Source organism: Notolabrus celidotus, chromosome 10, assembly GCF_009762535.1.
Source record: "Notolabrus celidotus isolate fNotCel1 chromosome 10, fNotCel1.pri, whole genome shotgun sequence".
Lineage (NCBI taxonomy): Eukaryota > Metazoa > Chordata > Actinopteri > Labriformes > Labridae > Notolabrus > Notolabrus celidotus.
This window is the reverse complement of record NC_048281.1, coordinates 12,289,004-12,307,833: the sequence shown is the minus strand read 5'-3', so window position 1 is coordinate 12,307,833 and position 18,830 is coordinate 12,289,004. Positions and strand designations below refer to the sequence as shown.

The 18,830-nt window shown below is 43.1% G+C and overlaps 1 protein-coding gene and 1 long non-coding RNA gene across 5 annotated transcripts; one reads left to right on the top strand and one right to left on the bottom strand.

Annotated features, from left to right (window-relative positions):
• The first annotated feature begins 1,882 nt into the window (after positions 1-1,882).
• Positions 1,883-18,830, top strand: LOC117820579 (thrombospondin-type laminin G domain and EAR repeat-containing protein-like). 4 transcript variants are annotated; one of them, XM_034694399.1, is made up of 16 exons: positions 1,883-2,523; positions 4,109-4,345; positions 6,749-6,813; positions 6,890-7,051; positions 7,135-7,367; positions 7,606-7,696; positions 7,799-7,952; positions 11,586-11,717; positions 11,883-12,000; positions 12,106-12,220; positions 13,165-13,345; positions 14,424-14,482; positions 14,610-14,786; positions 16,176-16,354; positions 16,442-16,543; positions 16,612-18,830. In XM_034694399.1, the coding sequence occupies exons 2-16, from the start codon at positions 4,264-4,266 to the stop codon at positions 16,763-16,765; spliced, it is 2,004 nt and encodes a 667-aa protein (XP_034550290.1). In that variant the 5' UTR covers positions 1,883-2,523; positions 4,109-4,263; the 3' UTR covers positions 16,766-18,830. The 4 variants fall into 4 exon arrangements, with proteins under 4 accessions (XP_034550290.1, XP_034550287.1, XP_034550288.1 ...); XM_034694397.1 differs by lacking the exon at positions 1,883-2,523 and adding an exon at positions 3,984-4,029; XM_034694396.1 differs by lacking the exon at positions 1,883-2,523 and having other exon boundaries at positions 3,975-4,345.
• Positions 15,845-17,106, bottom strand: LOC117820587. Its single transcript, XR_004632782.1, has 2 exons — positions 16,846-17,106; positions 15,845-16,761 (listed from the first exon to the last, which is right to left on the bottom strand). It is a non-coding gene; the product is annotated as an uncharacterized LOC117820587 (long non-coding RNA).

Genomic DNA, 18,830 nt, shown 5'->3' with positions numbered 1-18,830 from the left:
TTCATTCGTGTCTCGGCCTGCTGGACTGGATCCAGGTCCAGGTTTAAACCTGGATTATTCAGGGTTTAAGTGAATCCACAGACTTCACATCAGACCTGATCCCGCTTTTCATGTCTGAGTAAACATCAAACTACCAACCGCACAGACCCGACCACAACCCGAGACTCTAACCGACGATGGCTTCATGAAGAAATGTGTTTACTCCTTCATCAGACGGTTTAACGTTATACAACACAACAACACGATGTTAACTGAAACCTGACCTGAAGGGGTCAGTTTGTTTTTAAACGTGTCACTCTCAGAGCTCGAGTCAGGAAGGGGTTAGCCCAGCTTAGCATAAACAGAGTAAGTTGGTGGAAACTGCTAGACTGTCTCCATCCAAAGTTATAAAACCAGGTTGAACTGATGCTGAACAGGTGAGCTCAGTGAAACTCAGAGTGTGTGTTTGAGTCTCAGCATGTGAGGAGGGGGCGGGTCAGACATGTAGGAGGCGGGGCTTAGGTTCACCTGGGGAATTCCTTTTTACTGATCATCACACACCTGAGGGAGAGAGAGAAAGAGCAGAGATCAGTCACTTCTTCTTCTCTTCATCTCTCTTCTTCTTCTGATTCATCTCGCTCCGATTATCAGATCTGACGTTTTAAACTCTCTCCTCGTCTCTGAGAGCTCAAACTTTCAGGACTCACATCACGCTGTAAAACTAATCTGCTACCAGTTAAAGTCCTGTTTCAGTAAAGTACAGCAGTATCATCGTGATGGTTGCAGATTCATTTTCTCTGCATCAGCTCCTCGATCAATACATTAACGGTTTCAGCTTTCTGTCTCCTAAACTTCACGTCGGGGTCTTGTCTCGCCCTCTCAGGATTCTATTTCCCATAACTACTTGCTCACCCTACATCATCCCTTACTTACTATCATATAAAGTCACAGTACAGTTTTCATGTCTGTAACCACTCTGATGTTTTAGTGACAAAGGAAGTCCTCCAGTGAGTAATTAGAGCCGTATCCATGGCAACAGTGTGCCGTCAAGAAATAACAGACTGTTGCTATGGAATATAGACCAATCTGAATCATGCTGTTTACTTATTAACACACTGCTCTTACACTGGCTCTGAACATGGTTCAATACCCACAGCCAGGCTGTTAAAGCTCTGTTTGGTGCTCCGCCAGGCTGAACTTTTTAATCTGCTCATGAAGCAGCCTGACATTAACCCTGATATATGAGCTATAAAAATGAACCTGTCCATCAGGAAAATGACTTATTATAACTATGATGTTATTTAATATCTGTCACTAAGACCGTTTGTCCACATGGGGTGCCAAAATCAACGCATAGTGAAAGTAACTCACAGGAGCTTTAACAGGACTGTAGTTTATTATTTTAAACTGTGATATTAAAAAGATCAGATTTATCTTTAAGGTAGAATAATAAGGGATAAATGTTTGTTTGTTTACATGTAAACACGTAAAGTTAATGTTTTACCTTATAATACAGAAATACACGATTCTCCTCTGACCCAGAGATCTGATTTTATTTACCTTTCTGTTCATCCTCGGGTGGATCAAAGAGGAGGCAGCTCTCTCTCTCTCTCTCTTTCTCCCTCTCAATCGCTCCCTCTCTCTCTCTCTCAGCTCCTCCCTGTCTTTTATATTTAAATGTGGGTTGAGAGAACAGTCTCACCTGCAGGTTAACTCTCTCTCCTCAGTCAGTCTCACCTGAGCCTGATGCTCTGCAGCTCTCTCTGAGGTGAACTCAGACGTCTTGAAGCCTTCTCCACACTTTAAGGATTTTAATCTGAAGTTTTAATCGACACAGGAGCTCATGTCAGGAGGACTTTTGCAAACTCATGTTTCCTCTAAAGAAAGAAAAAGTTGAAGAGAGAACATTGAAGTCTGAAGGAGGAACGTTGGTTTGAAAAGTGGACGTTTGCATCTTCTGAACACCTGAAGAAACCCTGCAGAGAGATGGAGGACTGTCAGAACCATCTAAGGATCTTTGTGCCATGATTTAGAAGAAAGGCTGAAACAGGACGAGAACTTAAGTCTGGAGTATTTCAATCATAAATGAAGAGAAGAGGACGTCCAGGAGTTATCCATCTTTATGCTCCTGAGGACAGGAGAGCACCTGAGGAACTCGTTCAAAGAAAAGAGACAAGAGACATATTCTCTGTGATCAATGTTTGGGTTTGATTTTTATATTTAGAGACTTGAAAGTAAAAAACATTGAGAGATGTTTTTCTGAAATGTGTCCACAATAGGACGAGAGACACGGACAGCTTCTTTGGGGAGATTCATCTCATGAGGTTTTGAAAGCAGGACTTCTCAGAGTTTTTGAAATCCTCTCTGCTGAGACAAACTTTGATCTGGATCATCTCAAAGAGTTTAAGAGCTGAAGGAGGACTTTCAGAGGAAGTGTTCCACTCCATGAATTCATGCTGACATTGGACTGTCCTGAACTTTGGGGTTTTTGGACACAAACAAATCCAGAGACGATGGCTGGGTTCACCTCTGACCTTGAAACAGGTTTGATTTTACAAAATCTAGTTTACTGTCATCTCTCTACTTCAACCTTCAACTATATGATGAAAGAATAAAGATTAAAATCTAAAAAGCTAATGACCTGTCGTATAAAACTGAATGTGTGTTTTTAACAGTGATCGTATCCTCAGTAGTTTGCTGAATCTTGCCTCAGTCATGTTTTCAGTGCAGGAGTTTGTTAAACATCTTCAGCTCCTCTCAGCTGGACGTCTGCGCTCAGTCTCTGAAACCTGAAATCCTTCAGGAGCAGCTGTCAGACTTTATCTAGAGATGAGATCGATTCACATTCAGCGTCACTTCACCTGCTGCATGTATTAGGATCAGTTAGAGGTTTCATTTGTCGCCTGTGTGCATTATCTTCCTCCTCCTGTCATATGCTGAAGTAACACCTGAAGTCCTCAGACAAGGACCTGCAATCCAGTCCTGAGGTAGACCTGAGACCTAACAGGTTGTTAAATCTCATTAGGTTTTAAAGGCCAAACATTTCAGATCTTCATGTTGGATTTACCTGGCTAGGTTTCATCTTTGCTGTGTGATCAGCTGATTTATAAAGAAACCTTTAAAGTATGAGCTCTAAAGATGTCAGCAGTATGTTTAAATATCTTCTTTCATAACGTAATAACTTTTTCAGAGTCACAGACCTTCTTAATCTTTAAAAGTATAACCTCTCTGTGTCAGACTCACTCACCTGAGACCTCTGGGTGTCCCGGTGAGGAAACAGACCTCAGCAACAAACTCAGGTTAAACCCTGAGCTCTGAATCTCAGAGTCTGTTAAGGTGGAGGAGCTGCTTTCTTTTCTTTTTATTATTTGTATTTATCAACGGTTAAATGTTCATTAAGTATTAGAGATGTCATGCCAATCTCACAGGTGAAGGTTATTGTTTGCAGCAGGAACACATGCAGACACTAATGAGGGATAAGAGCATTTTAATCTGCTCTGTGTGCATTTTTGGAAAGAAGCAACCTCTGAATCCTCCAAACCTGCAGTTCTTCCAGTGTCCACTGGAGTGTGTCTCCTGCAGTGAGTCAGTCCCAATAGAGCCCCATGTTCAAATGTAACAGTAGAAATAAACATGTTTACAGCCTGGTACAAAAACAGTGTGGGTCTCTATAGCTCATTTCTCTCTTCATGACAACTGTACGGCTGAAGTGATATACAGCTCATCTGTTTACAGCAGGTTAAGGGTTAGCATATATGGGATGAGCGTAAGCCTCATAAATCTGTATTCTGTAATCACATTGACAGTTGGTTTAAGTTGGTTCATGTGATCCAGAAAAAGAAAAGTGACGTGAGCATTTTTTTAAGTTATATTTTTGGCCTTTTTGCGATAGGAAAGCTGAAGAGAGACAGGAAATATGGGGAGTAGGGAGCAGGGGAAGACATGCAGGAAATGGTCAACTGTCCGGGAATCGACCCGGCGACCCCTGCGACAAGGACTGTAGCCTCTGTATGTGGGGCGCTTAGACCGCTAGGCCAACAGCGCCCCAATGTGAGCATTTTTTCAAGAACCTATGCGTCTTAACAACCTTTTCTGTCTGTTCTTGATCTTTATTCTCTTTTTATCACAGACGTTTGAGTAAAGGCTGTTGTGAGTGGATCATCGTATCATCGTCTGATTGGATGTTGACCTGGAGGTTTTCTAAGAGCTGGAAAATGACGCTGAGTGACTACTTAGACTGGTGACGTGGGATCAAACCTGCGTCATCTGAGGCTCTACAGAGGGATGTTGTTGTGTCGCCTCCTGCCGCTGACATGGGTGCTGCTCACTGCCAGAGTCCAGAGCCAGAGCTGGAGACCCTGCACAGGTATGTTGACAATGATGTTAGAAACAGAATCACTCACTGACAAACGTCAGACATCTTAATTTTTTTTTTAATGGATATTAAAGGAGCAGTTATCCATCACGTCAGCTGTCCGCATGTAGAGTCAGAGGATATCATTTATTCTCTGTGTGCAGTTAAAGACTAACTAAACAAACCAGGTAAGATAAAGATGTGAAATAGGACTTAGATCCACAAAACTGCACATTTCCTGTTTCACTCTGTTGATCATGCTCAGATCATGAAAAATGTTTAATAATTGGTAATCCTACCATCCCTACACAGATACAGGTGTTTAAGGAGGATGTGTATCAATCTTCTTATTTCGTGTGTTTATGTGTTTGTGTTTTATGTGTTTCTATGTTTCACGTTTCGCACATTTCGTGTGTTTCACATGTTTCGTGTATTTCGTGTGTTTGACATGGTTTGTGAGTTTTGATGTGTTTCCAGTGCTTCACATATTTCGTGTGTTTTGTGTGTTTCTGGTGTTTCGTGGATTTTGTGTTTGGTAACACCTTTCGTGTGTTTCACATGTTTTGTGTGTTTCACATGGTTCATGTCTTTGGATGTTTTTCATGTGCTTCATGTATTTCTTGTGTTTCTGGTGTTTAGAGTATTTTGTGTGTTTCGTATTACATGTTTCGGAAATTCTGTGTGTTTTCATGTTTTGTGTGTTTCACATGGTTCGTGTGTTTTCATGTGTTTTGTGTATTTTGTGTGTTTTGTGTGTTTTGTGTGTTTTGTGTCAGATGTTTTGTGCATTTTGTGTGTTTCACATGTTTCTTGTGTTTTTTGTTTCACGTTTCGTGTATTTAATATTTGACATGTTTCGTGTGTTTCGTGTTTCACATGTTTCGTGTGTTCTGTGTATTCCGTGTGCTTCACATGTTTTGTGTGTTTCTGGTGTTTCATGTATTTTGTGTTTCACATGTTTCATGTGTTTCATGTATTTTGTGTTTCACATGTTTCATGTGTTTCGTGTATTTCGTGTCATTTGTGTGCTGCTTTGTTCGTCCATGTATTTTGTGTCTTTGAAATGTGAGATCTGTTTCTTTACATGTCGTCCCCTCCCTCCATTCATCCTCCATTCATCCTCCATTCATCCTACACTCATCCTCCATTCATCTTCCATTGATCCCGTTGCAGCGACCAAACACGCTCAGTGTGTAGAAGCTTAAAGGGGAATTCCAGCAGGAGAGTGACATCCAGCATATCTGTCAATTTATTCACAGATTTATTCTCTCTGCACATCTCCCTGCCTCTCTCTCTATCCTCTCCTCTATTCTCTGTTTCTCTGCTCGTCTAATCGAATAAAGGAAAAACTGCACAAAGAATAAATAACATCATGATAGCTGGAACCTGAGCAGCTAGAATCTGATAACCGTCACAGCTTTGTTCTTATTTTTAGATCCTCTCTGAAGTCAGAGATAGAGAACTTAAACAGACCCTGCGGCTTTAATGTGACAGAAATAAACCCAAGAGTCTCATCAGTCATCAATCATTTACATCTGTCATTCAGATTAACATCCTCTGACCACATCACATATCAGTCACAGGTGGAGGAAACGTCCTGTTAGAAAGGCATTTGAATATGAACCTAGCTGTTGTGTCCTAGCAGAGATTCAGCCCGCAATATGTCTTCACACAGCTTTCACTTCATCTCTATGAAGTTCGGTTTCAGGGTCTAAAAACAGAAGGAGAACCGGCACTGTCAACGTTTCATCAGTTTGTTTTCCTCAATCTGTAAATAACTTTCTTCATATCAATCAGTGACCTGCAGCCGGGCTCAAGTCAGAGTCTGTGTATCTTTGTCAATACTAACAGAGAATACTTGCAGACCCTGTGCACATCCTTTACTCTGAGTATGAACTTTTACCATCTGGAAGAAGGTACAGAGTCCCCAAGTGTAAATTTAATCGTTTTAAAAACTCCTTTGTGCCAATCTCTATTAGAATTTTAAAAAGCCTGTTAGTATTGGGACAGTGTTTGGGTGCTCTCTCTTTAAGATTATGCTGTGTGTTGTATGAATGTGTACTATTTATTGTATTTTTTCTTATTTATTTATGTGTTCTTGTGTCATTGTGGTGATTTTTGAAGGAGCAGGTAACATGTGCAGCACTGATGTCAAAGACAAATTTCCCTACAGGGACAATAAAGTACATTGTATCGTATCGTTACATGCAGCTTATCCTCTGAAACTAGCACTGTAGATCCAGTTTGTTCTGTAGAGGTTTGATTGATCCTAACAGGTCGTTTGAGAAAAAGTCGAAGAATACAGAGATTTAATAAAAGTTTCTTCTTCAGACCTGAGGAAGTCTGGTTGGCGTACATCTAAAGAGTCTAAAGAGTGATTTAAAGTATTGAAGAGAGTTTGTGTTTCCACTGCAGACTTGCTGCCTCTTGACCTGCTGACCAGAGTCCTGCCACGCCCAGGACAAACCCCGCCCACACAGGTAGGCCACCTGATGACAAAACAACAGCTCAATATGTAAATGTACATAAACTAACAATCAATCAATGATCGATCAGTTGCAGATGGTTCAGTCCAGTGGGTCCAGAGGTCTCCGATTGGGCGGTGTCGTGACCTCAGCGCTGAGTTTCCCCGCCTCCCAAATCTTCACCAACTGTGACTACTTCCCCTCCGAGTTCTCGCTGGTTGTCACCATCAAGACTCTGAGTCTGAAACAGAAGGTGACCCAGCAGAGCTGAACGGATCCAGTTCTGGTCCAGTCCAGTCTTGTTTAATCTGATCTGGTCTTCTTTCTTGCTTCCAGAGGAATGAGTACCTCTTCTCCGTGGTGGACGAGGAGTCGGACTCTCTGGTGCTGGGCCTCCGCGTCTCAGAGAACAGCCTCCACCTCCTGCTCAGGCACCCAGGTGCAGGTGGGCAGAGCCGGATCACCTTTAAGGATGTTGGACTGGATGATAACCGCTGGCACATGCTGGTGGTGGCTGTGACCGGACCGTACGCCACGCTTACCATCGACTGTGGACTTCCTCTGGAGCTGTGAGTCCAGCTCAGACTGTTGTGATGTACATTCAGAAACCAAGAACAAGTTATTCTCAGATATAACCCTGATCACTTCAACATGTAGAGACTGATCAAACTGGTCTTAGACTGCTCAGGATTAGGATTAAAACAAGACCATGATCCAGAGCGAAGTCAGTAGAAACTGGTTTCTTGTTGGTCAGGTCTTTTAGATAAGAAGTCACACTTGCTCATTATCTGGCTTCTTGTCTCCCAGTAAACAGGTTCAGTCCTTCCCCAGCACTCTCAGCACCAGAGGGTCCAGGTTCTTCATCGGCAGCAGGAGGAAGATGAGGGGACGGTTCTCTGTGAGTCTTGATCAGGTCCTCACATCTGAAGAACCCTTAGAGGTGTCTGAATCCTGTGTAAAGTCTCCTCTGCTGGTTCATCCCGGTTCTGTCTGTGTTCAGGGTTTACTGCGTCAGCTGGTTCTACTTCCTGGTTCAGACGCCACGCCCAGACTTTGTCCATCAGCCAACCCCAGCCTGGCTGAGCTGTCCGTTCCCCAGGTCCTCAAGTCCACCCCTCTCCAGCCGGACTACCCCGGACCAGTTTACCCGTACGGTGAGGAGAGGATCGAAATCATAAAGTTCACCAGTTAGTGCATTTATTTTAGAAGCTACGCTCTTTAAGGTTGTATAAATAAAGTTGATATAAAGGTGTTTTACACACACTGTTTGATTCTGTAGACTTCCTGTTGTCCTTCCAAAATAAATGTCCAATGATTTTCCTAGCAATTATAGAAAAAGATGCATCCTCTGCATATCCAAGGTTAAACCTCCATCAGGAGCAGCTTTCAGTGAAGTCAGAGTAGATAAAGATGTTATAATAATAATGATATTTAACTCAGTATGATCAGCTTAAAGCTGAGAAACAGACGTCAGGTTTAAACTGTTCTTGGGTTCACATCGGGGCGCTCTGACCCCTCTGACCTCAGTGTGTGAGGTTTTTAGCTGTGATGGTATCAGAGCTTCAGTAACCTGAGAAACTAGAGGACTGTGTGTGTGTGTGTGTGTGTGTGTGTGTGTGTGTGTGTGTGTGTGTGTGTGTGTGTGTGTGTGATTGACAGGCCTTCACAGGTTTTATGTTTCTCTGTGTGTATTTGTGTCAGTGGGTAGATAGCAGTGTGATTGACAGTTCCTGTGTTTGATGTGTGTGTGTGACAGCAGGTGAGGGACAGGTGCTAACTTTCAGCTTAAAAACATCACACAGGTGTGTTGTTTTGGTTGTGTGTCCATGAAACAGTTCACAGTACACTCCAAGTATTTAAAAACCTCTCTGCAGTCTGAGAGCTTAGGACGTGTTCAGGTTTCAGATTCATCTCTGGGTCCAGAGTAGGTACAGGGAGCTTAGCTTAGCTAAACATAAATACTGGAAGCAAAGGGAAACTGCTAGCCAAGCTAAATCTGAGCGTGCAGGACTTTATTATTACCAGAATCAGTGAGGTCCTTATTTTGGCTTGCAATATTTTGAAGAAGTATTTGTACCTGGAGTCGTCAGGTCAGTGTGGATGATATAAACATAATGAGATACACTCAGAGATTGGAGTTTTCACAGTGAACCATGTCTCATAGAGTCTTCTGTTGTTACTGAGGCTCTGAGTGAGTGATTGTTGTGTTGAGGATCCATCAGATACTTTAAAGTCAGAGAACAATCAGTAGGGTTTGATCAGGGAGTGTGTTGATCAGCCTCAGGCTCACAGAGTTAATAAAGTTGATCAGACTGAGCTCTGTCTGTCTCTGATAAATATCTGACTCTTTATGACTCACAGTTTATGAAACCTGAATCAGTCCCACAGTCTGAGGTGTGTTTGATGTACCTGCCCACAGGTGAGTGCAAACAGAGAGAGGCTCAGGATCAGGATCAGTTCTCTGTTTCTAATCAGTCCAATCATCACATCATCACTGGTCTTCATCTATCAGTTTGTTCAGGTTTTTTGTTTCATCGTTTTATGTTCCTCCACTTAAAGAGGAGATTTCTACGTGAAAAGAAAGTTTCTCATCTTAAGTTTTTGTTCTGGGCTTCAGGGAGATTGTGGCTAATGCTAACAGGTCAGGCTGACTGACAGAAGTTAAAGCTAACAGGTCCAAGGACATTATATCATGCCAACATACTGATAATATCATCCTATACAACTAAGCTACACCTGATGCTAAGGCTAAAGCTACGAGGCATGAGATAGCCCAAAATATGCTAACTGACCAAGGCCAAGGCTAACAGGTCCCAGGTCTTTTTTTATCAGGCTAACAGTCTAATAACATGGTAACAGGCTAAGGCTAAAGCTAATCGTTGAAGTTACAATATGTCCCAGGACATTATATCATGCTACAAGACTAAGCTACACCTAATGCTAAGGCTAAAGAGGTTACGGTTTGTTGCCTGTAGCCTTTTGCTTAATTCAACATATCATTGCTAAAAATATCATGCTAACGGACTGAGGCTATGGCTAACAGGTCCCAGTCCAAGATATTTTGCTAACAGACTGAGGCTAAAGCCAACAGCAGAGGTCATGATCAGATGTTCACAGACTAATGCTTACGCCAGCAGTTTAAAAGTGAAAATACTACTCCAATGAACCAATTCTAACGCTAACAGTTCCAGGGAGATGAAATCATGCTAGCAGAGAGAGGCTCAAGCTCAAGAGACAGGGCTGTGTCCAAAATCAGCCACAACTCACGATGAGATTGGGTCTCTGAGTTCATGGCAATAATATGCTTTCTGTTTACATTCCCCAAGGCATCATGGGAAGTGTAGTTCAACACTTTGAGTATCTAGCATATAAAGGTGAGTCTCAGAACAATAACGGGGGTTCCCCTGTAGCAGAGCGTGTATCTGAGGTGAATCAGTGCTTGTCATGTCCTCAGGCAGGTTAAACCTCAGCAGCAGCCTCCCTGTCTGTTATCAGTCTGCTCTTCCTTCAGGTGATGTCGACTGAAGTCTAATAATGTGAGAGCCATCCCTCTCTGTCTGCTCTTAATGAAGACTTGTGGTTTAAAGAGTGACCAAGGCCTTCATTACGCTCCCTTCATTAACGTGGAGCTGTCAGTTCAGCTCCGTCTGTCAACCACACTCTCAGATACAGTTACTGTTTAAATCAGACGGAGAAATGACAGCTGATAAACGTTACAGCTCTGTCACTGTGGGATTATTCTGCAGAGAGGGACTTTCCATCACAGTAAATACTGTATCAACCCCTGTGTGACCCCACGACTACTGTTATAGCTTTATTTACAACTTCATTTACCTCATTTCAGTCTCGTCTTTTCATGCTCAATGGCTCTATTTATATCTGACAGCTAAAGGTTAGTACTATATGACAGTTAAATATAATCATGTCTCTATTGTCTTTAACTTAAAGAGAAGATCATGTCCATTAGTTAAGAAAAAACTGGATCTTTTCTTATCTTTTAATCAGTCTTTTCACAGTTAATCACTAACATTGTGAACACAGTCTGTCCAGCTAAAAGCTAAAACACACCCACCTGTAAGTCAAAGGGGCCACGCCTCTAATCCTACCTCCCTTTAACCCTTAACCTGCTGTAAACAGGTGAGTTGTATATAAATTTAGCCATACAGTTGTCATGAAGAGAGAAATGAGCTGTAGAGAGAGTTTTTAGAGGGGGCAGAGGGGACATGTGGCCGACTCCTTTACTCAGATTAGTTTGACATGTATATGGTCGTCCCTGGTGTCTCTTTTTCCGTCTACAATTAATCACTGTTGTTATTTAGCTTTGATCAATCGGAAGCATTCCATTCTATTCTCCTTTGATTTGTTCCATTCCATTCTTATCTGCTTTGATCTGTTCCATTCCATTCTATTCTGCTTTGATCTGTTCCATTCCATTCTGTTCTGCTTTTTCAACAGCCAAAAATTCCAAATTATTCTCAGCATTAAATTTAAAAGTAATCTTTCCCTCTTTAATGTTTTTGTGTTAGTTCAATAGAAATACTTCACTAAATTAACTTTCTAACATGTTCTTTGCTGTTGAAATGTTATTAAATAGAGCAATGATTTAACATTCTACATTCTGCCATGTAAAGTAAATCTGAAAGGAGCGATGAGGTTCAGAGTCTAGACCCCAAACACAAACTTTGTTCCTCTTCTGCTTCAATCAAGTTCTGACTAACAGGACGTGAGCTGACTGACTGAAGTAGGATTACTGAAGACATGTTGATGGTTGTGTTGTTGTGTTCCAGAGGCCGAGGCCAGAGTGACTCTGGGAAATCCTCCTCAGTGCTCAGGACCAGAACAAGGCCAGCTGTGGTTCAACGCTCAGAGAAAAGACCTGTTCATCTGTGACGGACTCACCTGGAGGGCGCTGCTGCACAGTGAGTCCTCCTTGTTGTGGTGGGCAATACCAGGGAAAGATCTCTAACACGTCATAACCTACTTGGCCTTCAATCTCTGAAACGGATGGTAATTGTTTAATGAAATTACTTCCTCCGGGAGCGATGGACTTTCAGCCAAGGCTTTCTTTTCCATCTCCTCTGCAGATAAGGAGCGTCTGGACTATGTGGAGGACTACCAAGACCTGTACACCAACTCAGAAACCTTCGACGTGGAGGTCTTCTCCATCCCGTCTGAAGGCCTGTTCATGGCTGCAGCCAACAGGTACTGAAACACGTGAGGAGAGACAGAAATAGATCTGATGTAAGAGCAGAAAGGTCTGTGAGACATAAAGGACGATCTGGTAACCCTCTCGGTCTGGTCCTGTAGAGACTCTCGGCCCGGGTCGGGGATCTACAAATGGAGAGACGGGTCGTTCCAGCTCTACCAGAACGTCAGCACTCAAGAGGCTCGAGCCTGGAAACACTTCACCATCGATGGAAAGGTAAGAGCTCCTGCAGGTCGGAACTGCAGGACTCCTAAAGATCTTTACTGTGACATGAGCAGTGTTACAGAGGTTAGTTTGGAACCTTGAGTCCACAATAAGTAAATAAACTCTGAAAACTCAAATCTGTGTAAGATTTCATGAAAAACGTTAAATAATAACTGAGTCGACTGAACGGATAGTGTCCACCTTCCGTCCTCGAGCTCGTCACAGCTGTGCTCGACCTCGGGTTGAACTGGAACCATGTGACCTGTGTCCTGTGGTTGACTCTGACTCTTTTATCTCCTCAGGATGAACGGCTCGTACGCTCAGTCTTTAGAGGTCAAAGAGAAAGAAACAAAAGCAGCCGAGGTCGCTACGGCTCCTGTGTTCACATTGTGCTTGTTTTGTTTGTACAGTGTGTGAGCTTCATAAGAACCAATACACACCAACAGGTGTTAACACAAAGCTCTATAGGTGTTCACTGTATACAGAGACGACGTTACACAGAGATCATATAAGAGCAAAACAGAACGTCAGAAAGAAACAGACACAACCCTGTAAAATATGAGCTTTAAAATCATACTGTGCTGAAACTAAGAGGGCAAAAAAATGAAGAGAAAAACAGTGACCTCTGATGTGAAAAAGTGAAGACAATGCTCAGCTGCAAAAAAGAACAGCAGTTCCTGGAGTGTCCACTAGAGTGTGTCTCCTGCAGTACCCCCAGTGTCCACTAGAGTGTGTCTCCTGCAGTACCCCCAGTGTCCACTAGAGTGTGTCTCCTGCAGTACCCCCAGTGTCCAGTGAGTCAGTCCCCATAGAGCCCCATGATAAAATGTTACAGCAGAAATAAACATGTTTACAGGTAGAGATGATATAAGAGGCCTCTGTACTATCGTTTGTTGTTGTTGCGTTAAAAGTTGATTGTGTTACAGCTGATGAATTTTCATGTTTTTCGGGGTCAGATCTTCTTGGTGGTGGCGAACTCCAAGGAGGCGGAGCCTGAGCTATCGATAATCTATCGCTGGAATCCACGTCGGCTGCGTTTTGTCCGTCACCAGACGCTTCAGACTCACTCCGCTCTGGACTGGGAGGCCTTTCAGATCCACAACAGCAGCTACCTGGTGGTAGCCAATCACAGACGAGGTGAACAGAAAACATAAACGTCTCGTGATGTGACTCTGTGGACAAGTTTAAAGAAGCAGAGTGAAATAATCATGATAACAAAATGCTGGTGTGCTCAACTCTCCTTTAGTTAGGTGAAAAACTCTGCTGCTGCTGATGGTTCAGACCTCTGAACATAGGCAGACGACTCAACGATGTATGACAGTTTCTGCAGAGTTTGGTACAGAACAAATGTTTCAAAGTTTAATCCACAAACTGATGATTCAAGCTGACGACTAGATGAACAGTCAGTCAACCTGTAGTGAGGTTAAACAGATCCAGGACTGTTGACACTGTGGTGAGTTTGTTTTTTGTCGTTGAGGAAAAATACGTGAAGTCGTTAAGACTCGACTTCCTGACTCTCTTTGGGTTTGAGGACAGAGATCAGTTCAGAGAGTTAAGAGCTCCTCTCTCTGAGTTTTATTGAATCATTAACTTCAAACACACCTCCACCTGCTCAGTGTGTGTGTGTGTGTGTGTGTGTGTGCGTGCGTGCGTGCGTGCGTGCGTGTGTGTGTGTGTGTGTGTGTGTGTGTGTGTGTGTGAGAGGATAAAACACACTCAGATCAGACCATCTGAAAGGAAACAGAGAAAGAAAGAGAGAAGTAAAGAGGGGGAAAGAAAGAGCCAGCTGATGCAGGTGTACTGTAGTTAGATCAGACGTGTGTTTGGTTTGCTCTTCATGTCAGATGTTTTCAGGGTTTGACAGATGCTCACATCCCTCACTTTAGTGAAGAAGAGTGTGTACAAGAGCAAGGACAGGAGCGAGGACAGGAGCGTACAAACACTTTGATTCAAGTCAAATACTGAAATCAAACTTCAGCCTGTCAAAGTCTGAGGTCCGGCTCGCCCTGATTGGACTTTAATTTACCGAATCCTCAAAGAGCTTCAAGGTGAACAGACTGAGACATTTAACCAAACACCATCACTACAGGCTGTCTATGAAACCCTTTATTTAATCCCTCAGGTCTTTAGTTTGGACGAGACAGTGACCTGTCTCGTCCAGAGGATGAGGTTTTAAAGTTTAAAGTGATTAAACGGTTTCTCTCTGTGTCCTCAGCCAGAGACTCCAACCACAACATCCACAGTGTGATCTACAGGTGGAACACAGACACAAAGGTAACCCTGTCCAGACTCTGCCCCACTGTTTCACAGATGACTCGTCCACACAGTCACGGTCTGGTCCTTTCTGTCTGCGTCTGTCCTCACCTGTCCTCCCCCCTCTCTCCGTCCTCTGTCCCCTCAGCTGTTTGAGGTGAATCAGACTCTGTCCACGTCCGGAGCGTATGACTGGGAGTTTTTCACCGTAGGACCGTATCACTTCCTGGTCGTGGCCAACACCTTCAACGGTCAGACGACCACCATCAGCTCCACCATCTATGTCTGGCTGGACGGATGCTTCCAGGTCTTCCAGAACATCCCGGTCAGTATTTGAGTTTTCTTTCATAAACAGCTGAATGACATCCTAATCTCATCATAGTCTGATTTATAAACACACAGTAAACGTACTTGTAGAGGACGCTGCATATCTTCATTTGTCTTGTCATGTCTTCTTTGGTGATTAACTCCATCTACCTTTGGTGATTAACCCCGCCTACTTTTGGTGAATAACCCTGCCTACTTTCGGTGAATAACTCCACCTACTTTCGTTGATTAACCCCGCCTACTTTTGTTGATTAACTCCGCCTACTTTTGGTGAATAATTCCACCTACTTTGTTGATTAACCCCGCCTGCTTTGGTTTGATTAACCCCACCCGCTTTTAGTGAGTAACCCACCCGCCTTACCCTATTTTGGTGAATAACTCTGCCAACTTTAGAGTCTCTTTTTTCTGGGCGATCTCTGTGTCATCTTTCATCCTTCTTCTGCTGAGGTTGTGAGTTACGGCTGTTCCCAGTCAGGATGGGGACTACAGTTGTGATATTTGATAGACCCTGAAGACAGTCCCACTCTTTAGCTGAAGGATCCTTAATCTCTAGTTTGAGGACTTGTTGGACTTTTGTAGACTGAGCCTCAGAGGTTTTAGCTTCTGATGAATGAACCCTTTATTTATTGAGTCCTCCTGCCGGTCTCTCTGAGCTTTGACTCAAACCTTCAGCAGGTTCTCTGCAGCTGTTTGAGGACCTGAGATCTCTGAAGCTGACCTGAGCTGAGTGTTTCCTGTCATTAGTCTGCAGGCAGGACGTCCTGCAGCTCCCGGTCAGACTGTCAGAACCTTAATATGATGACAGACTTCTACATGAGAGAAGATCCAGAGACATATCACATTTTCTCTTCATGATGCTCTGATTAGAAAGGAAACAGAAACCCTCCAATTAAAAGCCAGGAAACCAGAGCAGTGTAATTAATGAAGCATGTGTGTGTGTGTGTGTGTGTGTGTGTGTGTGTGTGTGTGTGTTTGTTTGTGTGCGTTTGTGTGTATGTGTGTGTGTGTGAGGGGGTTTCCATCAGCTGGATGTTTAAACTCATCCTTCAGGGCGGATCATCTTTGAAGACTTTTATTGGATTTTAAAACCTCAGAGAAATGTCTTAAAGCTTTCTGAACCTTTAATTCAACTTCTGTCAGAATCAGTGTGAGGACGTTAAACAGCAGCACTCTGTTTACACCTTTAATAGAGCTGCAAATTGATCTCAGACACAGGTGGATGACAGGCCATAAAGCCCTGCTGGTGCCCTACGGAGGCTGCAGCAGTCATTACACCTGGAGTGAAAAACAACCTGCTGTCTCTGATATCCTGAGAGGTTAAAGTATAAATCAGTGAAGCCTTCAGGTGCTCCTCTTTGTCCTCTCACGCTGAGCTTCCTCTGTGCAGACGATTGGAGCGACGGACTGGGAGACTTTTCAGATCGATGGCCGGTTCTTTCTGGCGGTTGCAAATAGTCAGATGATCTCAGGCCGAGGCCCGAGTCTCTACAGCATCAACTCCACCGTGTACGAGCTCAACACGCTCACTCAGACCTTCATCCGCTTCCAGGACATCCTCACACACAGGTAACAGTCTGAGTCATTACACCAGGGTTATAAATCTTGATTTGTGATGTACTGGTTTATAAATAATCCGTGCGTGGTTGTGTTCAGCGCGGTAGACTGGGAGTTCTTCACCATCGGGGATGAGAAGTTCCTGGTCGTAGCGAACTCTCATGACGGCAGCTCGTACTCTCTGAACAGCGTGGTCTACAGGTGTGTACTCCCGTCTCAGGTCGTGTACCCGTAGCTGTTGGTCCACTCTGACTGTGATTTTGTTTCAGGTGGCAGGGCTACGAAGGCTTCGTCCCAGTCCACAGTCTGCCCACTTTTGGCTGTAGAGACTGGGAATACTTCAGCACAGAGGAGGGATCCTTCCTGGTCTACTCCAGCGCCACTTCCAGGCTCAGCAAGGTGTTCAGACTCAGGACGTACTGAAGGAAACCAAAACAGACTTTGAGTTTGATCTTTGAACCTTTTAATTTCTGCGGCTGCATCCTCAGGAGATAGAGACTGACCCTGCATCCTGCTGCAACCTCTGGATCAGCTCTCTGCAGGTCCTCTCCCACAGTTCTGGGCTGAGTAAGGACCTTAGACTGCAGAGAGAGATCAACATTTGCACCGAAGTCAAACCGCTCCCTGTAAAGTCCTCACAGTCAGACATGTTGACTCTTTGGATGAAGTTCATGAGACCTCTAGAGCTCTTCGCTGGTCCTCGAGGTTGATCGATATATTAAACACTTTAACAAGATATTTAAAAAACTGATGTCACTCACCTGATGAGGACAGCGCCCTCTAGTGGGCTGAAAAAGCCCACTAGGATTCCAGGTCACAGCTGGTAAAGTCTCCTTCAGGTGCTGGTTTGTATTTATGAGTCAAAGTCTCTCAGTTTGAACTCCGTCTTTACTACGACCTGCTTTCTTTATGTTTCACATGACACCTGCGTGAGCAACACATCCACCCTGAATCCACACGGATCCCAAGCTATGACCGGATATAAACCATTATAAAAACAAATGATTTTGATGTTCAGGTGGACTAAAATATTTCAGTCTATAATATGAATGAGCCGTTAGCAGCTCTGCAAACACTTGCAGATGTTCAGGCAGGTTCTGAAGCATCTTCTTTATTCTGAACACACATCAGATTTAAAGACGTCACAGGGAACACTTGAGATCATACTGAATCCACAGATGTGTGTTTTGTGTCTGTGTGATCAGATTTAATAGAGTAACTCTGATAGAAAGAGGTTTTGACATCATGCAGTGTCTCAGGGGAGCAAACAGACTTTGTAAACTTTAGAAGAAGTCTCATCTAGCCCTGCAGGTAGTGTGAAATAAACCTTTGAGAGGAATCACATCACACATGACGTCAGGAATACAAACACAAAGATGGAGGCTGAAAAAATCCAGACAGGTCTCTGAGAGCAGGGTGGAGTCAGTCTCACTTTCAGCCCTGAAGTGAAACGGTGAGCAGTGACCTGCTCATCAGGGAAAGGTCAGACTCTAATGTGACTCACATCACATCACGCAGCTCAACATCAACTTTAACTATCAGAGTTTATGAAAAGCTGAACTTCACTTTCATGCAGCTTCAGTCTGACCTCCTCTCAGGGTCTAAATAAACTACACGCAGTGACTCTAACAGACCTGTTTATAAATCCTGATGAAGAGCTTTAAAGCTCCACTGAGGAGTTTTTATCTGCTCATGAAACAGACTGAAACTCATGATGACGTTTCTTTATGACCTATAAAAGTAAACATGAGGATCAGCAGGACGACGGATTGTTTCTATAGAGTTCTTGTGATGTTTAAAGTCTCTGGTGGGGGGTCGGTGTCAGTCCAGCTCATGAACTGCAAAACAGCCTGTTTGACATTTAAAGTGGGTTTAGTGTAAACTCAACACAGGGTACGAAACCTGACTGACACATGAAGAGGACAAAATCAGAAAGAGATAAGAGGTGCTGTTTTGTCCACAGGGGGCGCCAGAATCAACACCAACTGGAAGTTCCTCACAGGAGCTTTAATGAAACTGGCGACAGGTGGGGCAAAGTGACTGAATTATTTTATAATGTTCTATTTTTTACAAATGTTAAAGTGGCTTTGGAAGAAATATTAATATTGTAATAAAGAATAAGCTACGTAGAAGCTGACCTGCTATTCAAACACTCAAACTGCTTCAGATTATATATTTGTGATCAGTCAGTGTTTTCAGTAAAACTAAGAAAAGCTTTTAATGATTTTGAGAACTCCAGTTTATCAATATTTGTCACTTAAAGTATGACTTAATATTCAATATATGTGTTGTGATGTTTGTTGTGATATAAAATATATGTAATATATGTCGTAGTTAGTCTGCTCTCTATCCATGTTAATAATATATTATTTTAGTAACACCATAACTTAACCTTTATTTACATCCATGTCTTTGTCCTTTTAAATATTATTGTCTACTTTAAATATAATTTATACTTTTGTGTTTGTTTCATAATAAACTTTGTCTG

Coding starts and splice junctions, on each gene's coding strand:
- LOC117820579 (XM_034694399.1), top strand. CDS start 4,264: ATGTTGTTGTGTCGCCTCCTGCCGCTGACATGGGTGCTGCTCACTGCC. Junction 12,001..12,105: donor TTCATGGCTGCAGCCAACAG/GTACTGAAACAC, acceptor CTGGTCCTGTAG/AGACTCTCGGCCCGGGTCGG. Junction 13,346..14,423: donor GGTAGCCAATCACAGACGAG/GTGAACAGAAAA, acceptor CTGTGTCCTCAG/CCAGAGACTCCAACCACAAC.